Source organism: Aplidium turbinatum, chromosome 1, assembly GCF_918807975.1.
Source record: "Aplidium turbinatum chromosome 1, kaAplTurb1.1, whole genome shotgun sequence".
NCBI lineage: Eukaryota > Metazoa > Chordata > Ascidiacea > Aplousobranchia > Polyclinidae > Aplidium > Aplidium turbinatum.
Window position 1 is genome coordinate 9,398,521 of NC_137472.1, and position 19,623 is coordinate 9,418,143.

At 36.7% G+C, this 19,623-nt stretch overlaps 1 protein-coding gene across 1 annotated transcript; it reads left to right on the forward strand.

Annotated features, from left to right (window-relative positions):
- Positions 1–439: 439 nt before the first annotated feature.
- On the forward strand, positions 440–19,463 carry LOC145769353 (glycine amidinotransferase, mitochondrial-like). Its single transcript, XM_082580968.1, has 10 exons — positions 440–523; positions 3,575–3,649; positions 7,202–7,333; positions 8,502–8,697; positions 8,978–9,168; positions 10,069–10,206; positions 11,430–11,594; positions 15,429–15,492; positions 16,241–16,357; positions 17,622–19,463. Exons 1-10 carry the CDS (start codon positions 464–466, stop codon positions 17,729–17,731), a joined length of 1,248 nt encoding a protein of 415 aa, XP_082437094.1. The 5' UTR covers positions 440–463; the 3' UTR covers positions 17,732–19,463.
- The last annotated feature ends 160 nt before the right edge of the window (positions 19,464–19,623 follow it).

The following is a 19,623-nucleotide window of genomic DNA, read 5'->3' on the forward strand; positions in this document are numbered from 1 at the left end:
ATCTTTATCCTCGGACAGACTCATAGTTATATTTTCTAGCTTTGTAATTAATTGCAAACTTTTAATTATACTTTGTTATAGTATTGATATGAATAGCTCATGCTGGGTAATGGTGTGACGACATCGTATATCTGATACACAATTAAACATGAGCCCTGTCGCTAAAAGACCTTGACAGTCCTAGAGCGACAGTAATGAATAAAACCATAACAGTATTTGTTTAAACGGCTGTGGTAAAACTTTTCTGTTTTTAAAATTTGCTCTACTGTTGTTCTATTTTTGAACTACTGTAACTACTGTAGGCTAGTTTTGGAATGGCAATTGAATGAAACACTTGCCCAATACCTACTGAGGTTTATAATTTTGAACTGTAAAGTGTAAGCGTTAACCTAGCATGTTTTAAAAAATTCTTGGTATTTTTCTAGCAGTGTGCATGTAACAATTTTTTTGTAAATTCAACATAATGCATAAATTGTGTACAAATTTAGCAGAAACATGCTACAAACGTCTGCTCAGAAGGAAAGTAAGTTACATAAGGATGTGCTATTTTTAGGCTAATGCATGCTTTTAAATCAACTCAGTTCCGATAAAAGATTGAATGAAAAAAGTATGTCAGTAGAAAACACCATATATGCCATGCATTTGGACATGTTTAAGAAATCGTTACCAAATGTGTTGTAGAATCACAAGAAAATTTAAATTGATTATATCACAGCAGCACGTGAGATTTTGAAACCGTCAATGTGCAGCTATGTAAGTCTGATTCCAGTCTGCTACGTTGTCTTTTTTAGCTTTGGTTTAATATCTGCAAACGTTAAATTGGCAATAGGATTAGTTTTCTCACTGGGATGACATAAAGACTGGGCTTGTTTTGTCAGCAATTAGCATGCTGTAATTGCTGTTATTCAAACAAAGCTAATGTTGTATTCACTTTTAAAGTCCACTTGTAAATTATACAGCGTTTTTTGATTTAGCTAATGTTGTCTTTCCGCTTCATTAATGTGCTGCATTATTTAATTTCTTACAAAAAAAAATGTGGTAGACTAACTTCATTTGTATTCAAGCACCCACGTAAACAAGTTTGGTGTCATTCTGAAAAAAACTTTCGTATTTTACTTGTTGCCAAGTTGTACTCAAGATCATAATAAATCTACAACGTGGTGATTTGGACTTCATCGTGCATTTACCTTGAATACAATAATACATTTTTCTTCTTTTATTGTCGCATTTCATTCCCAGCATTGACTGCCTCTTGCATGAAAAGTTTCCAAGATTCTCTGTTTTTGCTCTGTGTATTAGCCTACTGTAGGTGTATGTTGGTGTTGATTTTGTCGGTTTGTTGGTTTAAGTAGGTTACCGAAGTCCAACTCCATCGCTTCTACGTGGCGGAACTAGTAATACTGAGGATTAACCTGAAGCAGCCAAAATGGTGGGGCACTGTAGATCAGGACTGGTCGGCCTAAAATAATCTAATAAAATCCTAATAAAAGACCTAATAAAATCGATTGTAGATATAAATGCATCGGCAGACTGCGATAGTGATCACAATCTTGTTGTTGATTCACTTCAACTGGAACGCATGCAGAGAAGACAAAACCATTAAAGAAAAGTTCCAACAAGCTTTCACAATGCAAATGACAAGCAGTAATACTGAAAACAAAACTGAAACGACGACCAGGAGAAAAACATTTTAGCATTATCAAAGATATAATTAATATAGCCAATCAAATAGTTCCGAAAAAGAAATAGCAACGACATAAAAACTGGATGGCAGAAGAAACCTTCTAGATAATGGAAGAAAGAAGACAAAAGAAACACAATAAAACTGAATACCTAAAGTTGAACAAACATATACAGAAAGTATGCAGCAAAACCTGTGAAAAATACTGGAATGACGAGATCACCGCCAGCGAAAAAATGTATAATCTCAGTCCAAGAGAAACACATCAAAGAATCAAAACGTTAACTGCAAAGCACAATTCTACGTGAAAGTCAGGATTTCTGAACTTAAAACGGGTAAAATACTAATGGAAGAAAATGAAACACAAAGAAGGTGGCAGGAGTTTATCTGATTTATATGACGATCCAGATCAACTGTAAAACCTTTCAAATTCAGTGAACCATTGTCAGGACCAAAGATTCAAAAAGTGAAATTGAACATGCCATAAAACAAACTAAATTGAATAAGGCTGTGGGACCAGATGAGATCAGTACTGAGATGCTAAAAACACTGGAACATGTAAGTGTGGATGCATTGCATGAACTCTTCAATAACATAGGCTATATGATTCCGGAGAGATGCCTACAGATATGAACAAATCAATTTTTATAGCATTACCTAAAAAATCTGGAACAAAGGAATGTGAAAACCACTGCACAATCAGCTTGGCATCACATATTACAAAAAGTCTACTACGCATCATGATGAACCGAATCAAGAACAAAATCAACGATCAGATTGCTGAAGAACAGTATGGATTCATGCCAGACCGTGGTACAAGGAATGTTGTATTTGTATTAAAAAATATCGCTCAAAGATCAATTGAAATTAAGCAAGATCTGCACATCGCTTTCATTGATTATAAGAAAGCTTTCGACCGAGTAGAACATACCAGATTACTGGAGATGCTAGATAACATTGAAATTGATGATAAGGATCTACGTATTAATCAAAACCTTTACTTTGATCAAATTGCAGCAATGAAGATCAAACACAACATCAGCGATTGGATATCAATCAAAAGAGGCGCTAGACAAGGATGCGTGCTCTCTCCAAGCCTTTTTTCAATATACAATGAAATCATCTTCCGATGTCTTGAAGAAGAAGCTGGCCTAAATGTTGGGGGAACTAACTTTAATGACCTGTGATATGCTGATGACACTGTCTTGATGGCTGATTGGGAAGCAAAACTACAAAATTTGTTAAACAAAGTGAATGAAAGAAGTAAAGAATTTGGAAGGGAAATGAATGAAAAGAAAACGGAAACGATGGCAATCACAAAGAAAAAAGAAAGCGAAATTCCAATCTGTCAAATTAAAATGAATGGAACAACTATAAAACAAGTAAAAAGTTTTCGATATCTTGGGACAACAATAAACTGGGACGCCAAAGATGATAAGGAGTTCAATATACGTATTGCTCAAGCAAAAGCTGCTTTCCAGCAAATGGAATTAATATTATGCAACAAGTATATATCTTTCGCAACCAGATACAGAGTATTGAAGTGTTACATTTATCCAATTTTTAAATATAATTCAAAAACCTGGACAATTACCAAATAAATTAATAAAAGAATAAATGGTTTGAAATGTGGGCATTCCGAAAAATGCAGAGGATTTCCTGTACTGACAGAAAAAGCAACCAAAATGTTTTAAATCAAGTCGAACAAACAGAGAATGTAAGCTACTAAAAAATATCAAAGAAAATCAACTTAAATTTTTAGAACACTTGCTGCAAAAAGGAAGATTAGAACATCCTTTTCTCACAGGCAAAATTGATCTGAAACGATCCCAAGGCAGACAAAGATTAACTTACTTGAATAATGTATTACTTTTTAAAAATCTTTGTATTTAGGGATTCCTTGCAAACATGTGCCTTAGCCAAAACTCCACCTCAAGACACCAACACACGTCACTCACCGCATCACAGGTAACCAGTGTTGCGTGACAATTTGCAACAATACTCGATGACATCATGAAATGATTGTTTTTATTTATTTTTTTAACTTCTTCTTCGTCGTATGAGCTGTTCTTCTGGACTATATGTTTGGGCATGATGTCATCAGCCACTCGACAGTTTCGTCATCCAGGGCCTTCAGTCCAAGCGCTCCATGTGGTGGTTGATGGATTGGGCAGTCATGGACGACATGATCTACTGTCTGGTCGTTTTAAAGCTATATTTTTTTAACAAATTTGTAAAACAGTAGCATAAAGCTGCACCTGTTGACCTAGTCCTAGATTAATCATTTGATAAATTGGTTTGTTTTTGGTTTGGTTGGTTTTTGAATCTTTATCCGCGGAGTGCTGACTGACAAAGCCTTGCTAGGCTCTTCCTGGTAGTTTCGCATACTTGTAGAGGCTCTTGACACAGGCCGGTTAGCAAGATTGACAGAGTGAAAGTTTCCGATTATTGAAGTGTTGTTGCAGGAGAATTATTCCATTCACTGGGTGCGGTTGAATGAAAAGCAATCCTGAAACGCGTTGCTCAAGCGCACACCCCGAGAGTCGAACCAGCGCCGCTGGATTATGAGCCTGGCGAGTAACAAGTGAGCTAACGGGGCGGACCGAGTTTTTGTAGTTGCAGTGTGTATTCATTCAAGATGATTTGTGAATATACCAGACAAATCAAGGCTTTCTAAACCAGTACTTTTCAACCCTTTTGAGCCAAGAAACACTTTATGCATCAAAATAATCTTGCGAAATATCAAACAAAATTTTATAATGATGCAATAAAATAAACAACACAACAATAATTTAGTTAATTTCAGTTTTTGTCAATGCGACATCTAGGCCTGTTTGGATGAGCACAAAGTTGATATTCGGGCACGAATTGCAGAAAGACAAACGCTAAGCTCTTGTAAGTTTGATTTTCGACTGTGCTCCATGAATAGTTATAACTAATTTTTTTATGAAACACCTGACGATCTTTCACGGAACACTAGAGTTCCACGAAACACCGGTTGCAAATCTCTGTTCTAAACAATTCGCAAGCATGTGTCATCAATACTGAACACGCGGGATACGCGTGACACAAAAAAGGTTAAGTGGGTACTTGAATTTTGCCGCATTTTTGTTTGCTTTGTGGCCGACGCTTTAAGCTAAGTAACAAGTTGTGAAAGCTCAATACTGACGCTCTACACCAGGGATGTCCAACCTGCGGCCCGCGGGCCACAGTGCGGCCCACCTGAGATTTTTGTGCAGCCCGCTAGTCATTTTCACTCCAAGTAGCCTAATATTTTTAACGTTGAATCTTAGCCTAATTACAATGTACCAGTCAGTTTTTAAGGGTGCAGTAATAGTATAGTATGGGAGCAACAGGATTATATATAACTATAAGACTCCGAGAATTAAAGCACGCGTTTAGTACTTGGCTAGCCTAGTGTTATTTGTTCCTATTTTCAAAGATGAAATTAATGGTTTTCAATTTTTTCTTTATTTTCCCATTTTTCTTGAAATTTAGTAGGTTCTGCGGCCCATTGAATTATTTCAAGTGACAATGCGGCCCGCTATAATAAAGGTTGAACATCCCTGCTCTACACATTTATCCGAAGCACATTTTGACTGTGTTTTGGTAAAATACTTTGTGGCATTCTTGAAGGTGAACATGAAAAGTAGACAAGGACATGAAATCTTGTTTTCTTGTTTTCCTATTCAGCTGATACAAATACAATTTACCAAGCAACAATATAAAACAAAAAATCCTTCTGATCTCTAAAGTCCAAAATTTTAAATGTCTGTAACAGCCAATTGCTTCAATAACACTTTGAAACATATTTAAAACGTGAAAGAGATTATTAGTTTCCACTAATCATTTCCTTAAAATTTATTTTGCCTCTCAACAAAACATGTTTTAATATGATTACATTCCTGTAATGTATTATTTAAAATGTTAATATCTATTATTATTTTTAATATATAACAGAGGTGGGCAAACTACGGCCCGCGGGCCGCATGCGGCCCGAAACAACTTTCTGTGCGGCCCGCGAAAGCCTGAAGCGATTGTATAAAAAATCATCTTAAAATTGCTTGAAAATTTTAATTACTATGATGACTTAATTAAACTTTTTCTTCATATAGGCTACTTCATCTTGATAAAGATAAATTATAGTCTTTTTGTCGCATTGTAGTAGTTTGTTTCCCCAGCCACATTGTGATCTTACATAAATGGATGGCTATTATTAGTATCAAAGCAGCCATTGCTAAAAACAGCCGATTACATCACAATTGAAATTTCTGACTTCAACCTGTCGCATTATGAGACTTTCTTTTTCGTTTTAGTCTTGGATCAAGGCCAAGACTCTTGGTGTTGGTAGAGAGAAAAGGGGCGATTGCGACATTTTTTCTGGTTATGTTAATTCTCTCACAGATGTATTCTGTTAGGCCACGATTCTGTTTAATTCGCTCTAAGTGCGTCTGGCAAAGTGTTATCTTGATGTGGGTTGTATTCAAATAAATAATTGAGATAAATATTTTTTTATATCTTTTATGTAACACATGTAGGCCTACTGTATATAAAATCTCCGTTTTTTTTGTCACTTTAAAAATAAATAAAAACTTGTGTTTTGAATATTTTAGATTTGATGTTTTGGCTTATAATCTTAATTATACTATACTGCGGCCCTCGAACAAATTTAGATTCTGAATGCGGCCCTCAAGATAAAAAGTTTGCCCACCCCTGATATATAATATAATATTATTAATATATTACAATAATATTATCTACTTTCTGTCTGTTGCGATATCTAGATTGCTATGATGCTATTTTATTTGCATTGTTTGTATTTGTACCGTACTACTCTCGCAACAGACAAAATAAAAGTTTTCTCTCTCTACAACGTTCTAATATTCAAGTTGAATGACGATTGCTCTCCCAATAGTTGCTTTTGTCTCCTCAAAATTCTCTTTTGAGCTACGTCGCTGTGCCACTGTTGCGAATCCGATGAGGTAAAGCAGCGTCTAGTGACGTTTACGTGGCCTGGTTTAGTAATTGACGTCGCCTAACAAACAAACATTGTTACGTACATCACGTCAAAAAATGCGTCAATACGTCAAAAATATGCAGGAGACAAAGTTATGTGATATGCATTTTATTGTATAGAAGTTGCATAATTAAACTTTATAGTAATGATACAGAAATTTTCCTAGACTTTCAAGAAGATATCTTTCATTTTTCCTTTCTGAAAATAGGTTCCTGAATTAAAAAGACTAACTTTTTATTTAATAGCTTAAATTTATTTTTACATAATAGGCTTTATCAGATTTTTCTTGGCATTTTAATTCATTTTATAAAACTTCGTTTATTACATAGCCTACATATTGAAAAGAAAAAAAGGTTTGGCAATCATATGTGATGTATAACATTATTTTCTACCTCACTTAAGTTTTTAAGCAAGTCACTGCTCAAGAAAAATGACTATCGAGCAATACACTAATATTGATTTCTAGTCGATTAAAATCAAGCGTTTTTTTATGTGATTGTCAGGAAGAGATGAACTTGGAAAATGAAAAATCATCGTCACCGATCTCTTCTCATGACGAATGGGGTGAACTAGAGGAAGTGATAGTTGGAAGAGCTGAAGGTGCTTGTGTGCCTGAATTTACTATCGAAGTGAAAGTAAGATATCTTATATACACCTGATTTAAATACACGGTGTGAGATAGGCTATTCATAGTCGCCCTACGTTGCATTATATGCTATAAAGATTTTTGGAAAGTAGGCTGCATGGCTTGGAAAGAGAGCACAATGAATAATTATTTGTGAAGAAAATGAAACAAAAAAAGTAGTTTCATCTCACCCATTCCAGAGAACATATATAACATGTCAACTGTGGCCGAGTGGTTAGCGGCCAAGTGGCCGAGTGCTTAGCGCGTTGGGCTCGCAGTCGAGAGCCTGCATGTTCAACTCCAACCACCCGCACTTGCTGTTGTTTCTCTGGGCAAGAAACTTTACGATAATTGCCTCTACCCAGTGATCGATTTCGAGTAATGGGTAGTACCAAATTTAAGTCATAAGTAGAGTAGACAACCGGAAACAGACATTGCCGTCGGCTGCAGCGTGGGTCAGGTGTACGTCGGAAGGCATACACCGATGCATAGCGCTCAAGTCCGCTTTCCCGCAATGCAGGATAAAGATATGAAAAACAGAAACCATTTGGCCAATAACCAAATATTACAAAAACTGAAATAATTTGTAGGCTGCTATGTTGGTTGCGCGGCATGTCTGAAAATAAAAATCTTAAAATTTGTTTTTATTGTTGGATACTATCAAGACTTAAAAAAGTAATTTGAAACCATTGCCACTGTTTAAAAATAATTTCCCTATACCCCGATTTGATAAGCGGCCGAATTTATGAAAGGACAAACCGAAAAACCTAATAAATTTAGTTTGACTGTAGAAATTTGTGCTTGAGCAACTCGTTTCAAGGACAAATTTCTAATGTATGTCACCTAATAAACTGCTTTACAGGAATAACATTTTAACAGCATCGTAATTTTTTTCATTTTTCAGCTTCAAAAAATACTCTTTCAGTTTGATGATAAGAGTACCTATGATTAAGTCAAAGTGGCAAACAATGAATGTAAAACAAATAACTTAGTATCCTATAATAGTTCATTAGTAAACTATAGTTCATTAGTAAACTATAGTTTTTTAGTAAACTATAACCCTTTCATACAGCTCTGGCGATTTTGTTTGTAACCTCTGGCCAGCACCATGGATTTTAACGCACAGTACCATGGTACGATTGTCAGACAAGCACAATTAACCTTTTAGTTACACTCAGGCAAACACCAGCGAAAAATACTGGCCCTTTTACCAGAAGTATGGTGGCCAACCATTTCCTGGGGAGCATATGAAGCTAGCTGTTGAAGAAGTTGAAGAGTTTTGCAATATCTTACGTCACGAAGGCGTCACCGTACGCAGGCCTGACGTCATTAGCTGGAAAAAAAGTTATGAAACTCCACATTTCAAATCAAAAGGTTCAATTTGTTTTTAAAAGATTTATTTTCCTCAATTGGGCTAAATACTCCCACGTTTTGAAGTATAAAGGTAATCATTTGCAATTGCAATGATTTAATTGTGTTGTCAACATTTATTTGTTGTAATTAAAATGTTCGGGACGAAAAAGATTGTAAGTTGCACAAGAAGCATTTCGCCGTAACGATGTTTCACAATTGGCAGTTAACTGTTTCAACAGAGGTCACGTGGTGAGATTGCGTCATAAACAGGCCATCAGTTACCTTTGTTTTCTCTGTATAGGATTATATGCGGCTATGCCCAGAGATATTCTCATAACGATTGGAAATGAGATTATAGAAGCACCAATGGCGTGGAGATGCCGGTATTATGAATGGACCGCCTACAGATCTTTAATGAAAGAATACATCAATGCAGGCGCAAAGTGGGTCACTGCTCCAAAGCCAACCATGAGCGATGAGTTATATGATCAGGTTTGTGGTTTGAGCTTGTAGTCTTCGATAAGGTAAAGATTAAGACATGACCATCGATTTAACAATGAAGACAAAGAACCACAAGCTGTAAGGAAAAAAAAGAGTGTGGTTTACGAAAGTGAGAAAATGAAATGAGAGACTTGCAATACATTTTAGAAAGTGAAAAATAAACAGCAGAGATAAAAGACAGTCTTTTTTCCTTTGCAGTTTATGCGTTTTTTTCTTCTTGGTTAAATCAATGGTGATGCGCGGGCTAACTTTCACTCTTTGATAAAGTAAATTTGAATCTGTAAGCCTAAACTTTGTCTTAAACTCGGACAAGGTGCTAGTTCGACACCACTAACGATCATGCTCCGATAGCTCAATTGGTTAGTGCGTGGACGAAGAAGCTTCAGGATCAAGCGGCGTTGGTTCGACTCTCGGAGTGTGCGCTTGAGCAACGCATTATAAGGACTACTCGCCATTCAGCGGCACCTAATGGATGGAATAATTCCCTGGCAACAAGACTTTAATAATCGGAAAACTTCAATCTGCCAATCTCAGTAACCGACCCTACGTCCAAAGCTTCTACAAGTATACTATTCGAAACAAGCAGGAATAACCTATTAAGGCTTTGTCAGTCCGAAGATAAAGATTCAAAACCAACCAACCATGCGGATGTGCCTTTCGTAGTACACGTACTAATGGCATGACTTAAAGCGGACACAAAGACTGGTTTCTTTGCTTTCTCGCTTAACCTGAATCTTTGATCCTTTGTTTTAGCAAAAACGGTAATTGCTAAAACATTCTTTGAAATAGATTTTTAATTAACAGTTTTATTTGAACAAATAATTAAAATAGTATGACGTAGTTTTAGTTTCATTGCTCCTGCAATATAAATTACAATTTATTTCTTCCAAGAATTATCCCATCGAAGATGTTGCTGATAGACACAGACTCTCCAGTCTAGGAAAGTTTGTCACAACAGAATTCGAGCCTTGCTTTGATGCTGCTGACTTCATAAGAGCTGGAAGAGACATTTTTGTTCAGAGGAGTCAGGCAAGCGTCATTGTTTACGTCATTGTCACGTCATTAGTTACAAACTCTCTCCGTCATAAATGAGTATTGCATGATTGTAATAGATTGTGATTACTGTGCTAAACAATTCTTTGTCTAAGAAAATGAATGTATGCTGTGTCCTGATCGTATCGTAGAGCAGTAAGTTTCAGACGATTAAATCGTAGTCAGTTTTCATCAAAGAACAGAATTATTTTAACCAAAAACGTGTATTTTAACTATTCAACACAGTTTTAAAAACTAAAGCGTAACTTTTTGACACTTATTGTCATTAAAGCTTTGCTAGAATGTGTAGGCTACTTTGTTCTGCCACAGACATATAAAACTTAGTAACGCCAATGGGTTTAACATAGTTCGTTTTTGTTTACGCGGAAAACATATACGGACATACCGTTAACATAAATAAAACATAATATAACAAAAATAAAATTTTTTTTTATACTTTTATCCTCAATAGGAATAGCTTAATTTACAACTGCAATATACATATAAAAAATGAAAATGAAATTAAGAAGTTTAATTTGACTACGCATTAACAACCAACGGTAATTCTAAATCAAACAGCAGAAACTCAATGACTTACACAAGAATAGTATTAGTACCGGTAACTAGTAAATAAAACTGCGAGCAACAGATCACAGAAGGTGTGATACAAGCACATAACGTAAATTAGAAAACGCAATTAAGAAGCGACGAGCCCCAGGCAAATAATGGTTTTATTTAAATCAGACTCGAGAGGTAATTTAAAATTGGTTGACGGAAAGTATTGTTAGTATTGTTTGTAGCCCACACCCTACACATAAGAAATTTGTTATTATTTGTCCCGTACAGACAGACATATATCTCTGCCATGTAATAAGAAAATAAAAACTGGAGCATCTCTCTTTAACAGGTAAAATTTTTGAAAGGGGGCACCTAGAAAACAAAGACAAACTCATCTGAAACAATTTAATGACAAGGCAGAAACAATCATTCATACAGCATGTCATAGAAATACTTGGTCTAATTACTCATTCGAAGCCGTCGACGCCTAGTTCAGGCAAGGCAACTGAAGCAGAAGAAGATGAAACTGAAAGCAGTTTTAATAACATTACTGAGCATGATTTTGATTTTTGCATTTGAGCCACATTTGAACCATTGCTTTATCCATTGCTTTTTAAGTTGTGCTTTATCCATACGTTCTTGTCTAATCTTTCATCGTTTAGGTCACCAATGAAATGGGAATAGAATGGATGAGAAATCATCTCGGACCAGAGTACAACCTCCAGACTCTTTCCTTTAAGGATCCAAATCCGATGCACATTGATGCTACCTTCAACATCATTGGTCCTGGAAGAGTTCTTGTCAATCCAGATCGACCTTGCAACCAGGTTAAAATTTACTTTCTTGTAAAATAATTTCATGAACGATTTGTCTACTATTATATATAGTTTCGGGAGAGAGTTTTCTTCTTTATATCACAGATAGGCAAGGCACAACAACAAAACATGGTTGAGCTTTATAAGATTATATTTTATATGTTTAGGCATACAATTAGTTTTAACGGTCGAAAGTTTTCGGCTTAACTTCAGCCCTCATCAGGAATCTTCAAATATTTGAATACCTGAAAATGAGAAGGGCCCAAGTCCACATTTTTGGCAAAATGAGTTATACCCACCATCGTAATACTAACGCCTAGCGCTACCTTATCAGCAAAAGAAAGATCCAAATTCACGCTTTGAAACGTGTTATCGAAGGCAAACGAATTTAAAGAATGGCCCAAGTCCAGGACTTCGGCCATTCTTTCATACATATTAGATATTCTTCCGCACATTGCTAAAACGCGCTGATGATGAATACCTTCAGGTTCAAGCTGGGAAAGAACCAGAATCTGTACAATGCTCTGTTAGACACAGGATATACTTTAATTACTTTAAAGATAATTTTAACTACGGATTTGGAAAACCACGATCTGATGTATGTGGTACATGCGCCGAAATGGAGGTCAAGATACAAAGTGAAAAACATCAAGCAACGCGAAGAAAATTCCAATCAGAGTTGAAACTCCACAAACGCAAAGCTAAGTCTTTTTATGACAAGCTGAAAGCTGACACTGCTACGGCGGAAGACGATCCAGAAATGGAGACACTAGCTATCGACTTTCAACAAAACATACCTTTTTCTCACCTTCCTGTTGGAGAAATGTTTTACATGCGGCAAATTTGGCTGCATAACTTTTGCGTGTACAGCGCAAAAACGAAAACATCTACGATGTATATGTGGCCAGAAACTGTTGCAAAACGAGGAGCAAATGAAGTAGTTTCGTGTCTTCATCATTATCTCCAAAACAATGTTTTACCCGGAGTCAAGAAGGTAAAGGTTTATTCTGACGGTTGCAGGGGACAAAACCATAACCACACTGCAGTGCAGTTTTTTCATACACTGGTAAAAAACGGAGATTTTGATGCTATTGATCATAATCTGCCAATAAGGGGCCACAGCTTTCTGCCATGTGACCGACATTTTGCTACGATTGAGAAAATGAAGCGGCGGAGAGAGAAGATGGAATGGTATGATGGATGGATCAACATGGTTGAAGAGCAGTTTGAAGTGGTTCGAGTTACCCAAGACTTGATAAAAGACTATCGTGGACACTTGGCTCAATATTTCAAAAAAGCGACCAAACGGGGAACTGAGAAGTATCTCGTGTCAGAATATAAAAGCTTCCGTTTCAGGAAGGAGCATTCGTTTGAAATTGACGTTTCAAAGAATATGATGGGACTCGTTCGAACTAAATTTCGGGTCCTTAAGCCTAACGCTCTTCCTACCAGTGGCGTATATTTAGGGTGTTCAAGGTGTGCACTGCACACCCCAAGAAATCCAGAAAAAAAGAAAATTTCCATCGGTTGTCGATGTTCTTTACTTTCATGATATTCTAACATCTTGCTGCATGCTGATTGCTTTCTTTTCAATTGTAAAACTCGTCCCCTTCTAATTTTAATACTCCAACGTTTGAGGTCATTGCCTTTAATTTTTTTCTGTCATTACCTTTAAGCTGGGTGTGCACTGACAACTTGGCGAGTGCTATTTAAAATAAACAATTAAGAAAAATGACGTCACAAGGCAGCGAAAACAGCAATGGTTTTAGGTCAGCCAGGCTGTGCACTCGCTGATCTGCACACCTTGGCGCGTCATTGGGGGAATCCCAGGCAATAGCAAGTTTTAGCTTGTTGAATTAGAGTTTGAGGTGATCAGCGTTGGAAACAACTTTTGCTAGAACTGAAGCAAAAGCAAGCTTTCTACGACGATGTAATTCAAAAATTTATTGCACAAACAAGAAGAATCAAATTATGCTATAGATGAATTTTCCTTCTGTAGTCGAGGTGTTAAACATTTTCGTTTTTACTAAGTAGTACGGCGGATAAAAGTACAGCCGACCAACATAGCAATCGACTTTCTTTTCTTGTTTATTATCGAGTTGCTTTGCTATTGTTTTTTGTTTTAACTTTCACCTGTTTGTTTTTAATTCGCTTGTACATTTCTCAAGGTGTTGCGACCGTGCTTAATCCTTGCATGAAGTAAATCATTTTCATCTCGAGCACGCTTTAACTTTCGGGTTTTTTCAGACTCCTGCTGTGTTATGGCAAGTAATATTGTTCGTTTTGATGGTCGGAAATAAAAAGTGAACTGAAGTATGTGACTTTAAAAATGCAACTTCATGTTTGATATTATTAAGTCTTTCATTCAATGCGCTGTCAAATAAATATCTATTTTGTATTCTTCTCCATTCCGACAACATTATTTTTGTCAGTTCTGTTCATGTTCAGAATTTGTGCTGAAATTCAATGGTAATTTTAAAAATTTTCTGGGGGAGGCCCCCCAGACCCCCCGCTGTTGCTTTGCCGTCACTGAACACCCTGTCAAAGTGGTCACGGTACGCCACTGCTTCCTACCTTAAAAGTTAGTCAGTGCTATACTAGCCAAGTACCGATTAAGGCCACGAAGAAGCAAGATGTTATCAGACTGAAAAAATACTCGCGCCAAAAAACAAGAGACATGGTAGACCAACTCGTTACAACGGAAGTTGCTTTCTTTGATGCACAAAACTCAGACTATGAAAACTAAAGAGTTACTTTTTACACAAACTGCTTTTATCTTACGCAATGAACTGAAAAACTGCTTTTACTGTACATAACAAAAGTATCAAATTTCTTTTATGATGAATCTATTTTGATATGAAAATGGAGCAAGGTCAGTGGCATACCTAGCGAGAGCGCCTCTCCCCCCCTGCGTGGCTTTTGTCACTGCATCTTCAGCTAAGAAATGCTCCGTTTTTTGTCCCAAAAAAGTTGTTTTTCAAAACAAATAAGGTCTTCAACCTCAAGAGGGGGCCTTTAAACGTGGGGCTTTTTAGGTACGGGCCCACCTGCGACTACAGGTATTGCAGGGGGCTCCTACGCCAGTGGGCAAGGTGCTATCTATCAATATATCCAAGCAAAGCGCAGTGCATTACAAATTTGTGAGGTCCTGAATATGAGAAGGGTCCAAATCCAGTGAGTTTGACGATCCGCACCGCATAAACTATAACGCACAGCAACACACAATACAGCTTTTTTGTTGTCTATTCCCACATTTAACTACCCACATTAACCAGGCTTTGATATCTTTAACAAAAAAAAAAAATTTGTGAAGTTTTTTTTGATTTTCTCGAAATAGTATCACTTGGACTTGGGCCATTCTCATTTTCAGGTATTCATTTGTCTGTAATGTTGTACAATATATTATAAATCCCTTTTTCTTCAGGCCTAGCTAGGGTGAAGAAAAAGGGTGATGTAATGCATCTAAGTAGGAGACACTAGTCCTAATATAGAAAAGCATTGTATTAGTTCTGAGACCATTAAAAATGAATTCTTCTAGGCTTTAGTCAACAAAATTTCTGGTCTTAAACTCGGCACAATTGTATCTTTTGAATAGTTGTACCTTTCCGCAAATTTTAGTTGATAAGAATTGTTGACAAGTAATGATTGTTGACAGTGGTTAATTGCACAACTTCATCAATAAAAGTCCAACTCTCACTTTAGGCCTGCTGCTAAGAACTACCGTGTATCGCATTAATTGTGAATAAAATATGACTGACCAGAAGAATAAAAACGTTTTTTTTTATGTTTAACTTAAACGTAAATTGTTTCCTTTGCATTGTGATCCAACTGAAAGCTTTATTGCAGATTGATATGTTTGAAAAAGCTGGATGGGAAATTGTAACAGCTCCGCAGCCCACTCTAGCGGATGGTAGGTAATTAGATGACGGTGAATGTGAGTTAGTGAGTCAATTACTGTAACTGCTACACACGTACAAGACATTTATATTTGTTTGTTTGTTTGTTTACCTTTATCCTGCATTGCGGGAAAGCGGACTTGAGCGCTATGCATCGGTGTACGCCTTCCGACGTACGCCTTCCGACGTACGCCTGACCCACGCTGCAGCCGACTGCAATGTCTGTTTCCGGTTGTCTACTCTACTTATGACTTAAATTTGGTACTACCCATTACTCGAAATCGATCGCTGGGTAGAGGCAATTATCGTAAAGTTTCTTGCCCAGAGAAACAACAGCAAGTGCGGGTGGCTGGAGTCGAACATGCAGGCTCTCGACTGCGAGCCCAACGCGCTAACCACTCGGCCACGGCTGTATTGTAGGCTAAAATTTAAACTTAACATAACGCCCAAAATTTTTAATTGACTTCATAAAGAGCTTGGGCGTAAAAAACGCTTAAAATGACTGCGATAAATGGTAGCACAGTGAACGTATAAACTTACTGCTGAAATTTTAAGTTGTATTTCACATTAAACTCATTTAAATTAACTCCGCTTGTGGAGCCAGGATTTTGGTTATCATCTTCAGCCTTCCAGAGTTGCAGTGCGTTCTTTGCTTTTAAATTGTAATAATACTCGATTAAATTAAACAGTTGAGAAAACCATGGCACAAACGTTCCTTGCAAGAAAAGAACGTTAAGTAAATTACTGGTGTTGTTCACGTAGATTGGCCCCTGTGGATGTCATCTAAGTGGCTCTCCATGAACGTCTTAATGTTGGATGAGAATCGAGTTGTTTGCGCGGAAGATGAAGTTCCAACAATGAAGATGTTTGAAAGAATTGGTGAGAAAACCTCAATATGTTCCAATATTAAAAAATATTAACTTTTTTAAAGTAACACATTTTGATTAGTTTTTAGGCAGCCGATTTGTAGCAAGAATTGACAGCGATAGACACGTGTTTCGCCCATGAGGCTGGGCTTATCAGTATCGCACCGAGCTACTTGGGTAATCGACCGCCGCTTTACCAGTCAGTTTAACTCTTATCTTTGTGGAAAGAAAAGCTACACCGTTATGGTTAGCGAAACGCAACTGCTGCTCGCTGTACTAGTGAGTGCTCGGCCTTGTGCTGACGGCCGGGAAGAACGCTTCGTCTTCACATTTTGATTTGTTGAGTTTTAAGAATATTGGTAAAATTTTTAAGCTACCTGTATTGTAGCCTATATTTTATGGATACGTTCATACCAAGGATTTGTGATGATAAACGGACCAAGTAACTACAGTTGCTGACAATAAAACGTTGGAGGCGGCTAAATTCCAATCTAAACTTAACTAATCATAAATTTAAAGTTTAAAAAATCTTATTGATGTTTACCTCACTCACATTGGCAGTGTTTGGAACTCACGCTGTGAAAAAATATCTTTTCGCCCCAGAAGACGCTGTCATGTACGTCAATCGAATCACCAATCATTTACAGCAAACGAACAAAAGTTCACAGATCTTGCAATTCCATCTACTCCCCGATGGCTTCTTCATCCATCTTTTTGGGTGTAGGCTATTGGGCAACTCGACCAGACAATCTTGAACTTCTAAAATCAATAAATGCTTGATAGCTTTTTTATTTGTGACTCTTTCTTTTATTTTTTCCGCATTTTTTAACGTGTCTGGATCAAAACGACACTGTGGTTTTGAATTCTTTCCTTTTCTTGCCGTGTAATCTTTTTTACATTTTTTCTTACAAAATTATTGTATTCTCTTTGAAATTTTAATAGTTTTTTTTTCATCTTAGTTTGTTTTCCAGCTGTCTTTCAGTACTTCGTTTGCAACTGAACTTATACAAGTTCTATCATCATCTATATTTTTAGTTATTCTCTCTTCAAAACTATTTAACTAAGCCCTTTGACCGCCAGCACTCACATATAAAAGCAAGTCTAAAAAGTACAATATTTTGCAAATCCTGGCTTTTAGGTATCCTAGGTATGATAATCCTATTTACGGTAGTACTATTATCCCTGGTAATTTAAAATGATTGATTATAAATGTCTTGACGTGCTGTTTTGACTTATTAATTTGTAATGGCAATATTTTAGTCTTAGCATCTTTTCAGGCATTGAAACTATACCTGTAAGCTTTCGGCATGCTAATTCATTTGGAGGGGCTTTTCACTGTTGGACAACAGATGTCAGGCGGAAAGGGGAATTGAAGTCATATTTGTGAATTGGTTTCATTCTCATGTTGAACAAAAATATGTAATTTTATGCAATAACATTGAATTCTAATGCATCATGTACTAAATGAATGAGCAGAGGCCAAATTTAATAAAGTGGATGACGGAACATTTTAAAATTACGTTATTGTATAATTGATTGGTTGTGGAAATCGTTATCCTCCGGCTGAAAAAACTTCTTTGAGAGCTTAATCCTGGCAGTTTCGGATAGCCTACTTGTAGAAGCTTTGAACCACTGACGAAGGTCCGGTCTCCTAAATTTAACATAGCGAATTTCTGATTGTCAAAGTCTTGTTTTCTGTGAAATATTCCATCGAATAGGTGCAGGTGAATGCATTTCCTTTAAAGTGAATTTGAAATGCATTGCTCAAGCACACACCCAGAGAGTCGAACCGGCCCAAATTTATCTTGCAGTGCCTTTGTTCGTAAGCTCAGACGCATACCACTGAGCTATCAGAGAGAACAATAGTAATATGCAGCAAAATTGAACAGTAGGCTAACTCTCTTGAATTAATCATATATCGGACGTATCGTCTTTTCGGCCTGCCAGTACACCATATATTTTAGCTATATATTGATCCTTAGCGCAATTTAAAGCTTCTTTCCGTGAAAGACTGCTAATTTGCATATGTTCGTTGTTGTAGGCTGACACAGTGGGTTCCCAGCTTTGTGTTGATATATAGCCTAGTGCAGAAAACATCACATCGTCCATTATCTTGTAGTTGCAATAATACGGTAGGCACTTTAACATGAAGATATCCAATTCAACCACGAAGCTACCAGGCAACCTTGATGACATCATGAATTGCCCCTTTTTTCTGTAATTACCAAAGTTCAAAGTAATAATGAACTCTCTGGCTGAATGCTGGAATGGTTACAAATGGACGGTAGCCACCTAAAACATGATTGTTCTGATTCACACATCACGGACAACGTAACATCTGATTGGTTCGCAGTTGAATTGGATATCTTCATGTTAAAGTGCCTACGTTAACCCAATAACACAGATGACAAAGTTGTATTTTGTCTGTTTGTTGTCATATAAAATTACGTACGCTATGGGCATCTCCCATGTAACTAAATGCTGTCTTGTTTCATTGTTATTCGATTTTGAAACTGTGTGAAGACGGAGAGTTTTGCTTAGCCTACTGGATACCTTTTGTATCTTGGTTTGAAGAGTAGGATAATTATATATCCAATTTGTATAAGCAACGACTGCAACTATAAAAATTATAAAGTTCTCCGTATTCCAACCAGGACTGTGTAGTCGGCCGAAAAATTTACGATTCCGAAACTGGCCGACTCCGACGTTACCAGATATTTTAGGGTTGCTAGATTTTCTGAAATTTTGTCTTTTTCGTTTTTTTTTAATTTAATCTATCCACAGTTACGAACAGTATTCAAACGGCGACTTTCTCAAAAACTGGCAAGAACAAACACTTTCATTTTCAGGATAAGTTTTAGAGCGCAATACAGTGAACAAGAAGCAATATTTTGAAACAAGGCAAACAAAATTTTTATTGGAAATCGTTTTGTATCAAACAGGAGTCGAAGTCGGCCATTTTTTAACGACTCCAACTGCAGCAGACATCCCTCCGACTCCACCGTCCTGGTTTCAACCTTATGCAAACACATTTATTGAACCTTTAATTAGTAGAATTGGAATCTAACCTTTAATCAAGCAAAATACACTTCTCATTTCTTAAAGTATTGTTTGTGAGTCTGTAGATTAAATGTTCAAACTGTAACGTATGATCAAACCATCCGTTGTTTTTCTGCTGATTCAACGTGTTTAAACATTGGATTACTGTAAAAATACAGGTGTTGCTTGATAAGTTGAAGTATGAACTACGAAGTAAACTTTTGCTTCAACGACTAGTAC

What these genes read in the sequence shown, in the direction of transcription:
- LOC145769353 (XM_082580968.1), top strand. Translation starts at nt 464, where the DNA reads ATGCATAAATTGTGTACAAATTTAGCAGAAACATGCTACAAACGTCTG. An exon ending in GCAGCCCACTCTAGCGGATG is followed by an intron (nt 15,493 to 16,240) that starts GTAGGTAATTAG and finishes TTGTTCACGTAG; the next exon opens with ATTGGCCCCTGTGGATGTCA. An exon ending in GAAGATGTTTGAAAGAATTG is followed by an intron (nt 16,358 to 17,621) that starts GTGAGAAAACCT and finishes GCATCTTTTCAG; the next exon opens with GCATTGAAACTATACCTGTA.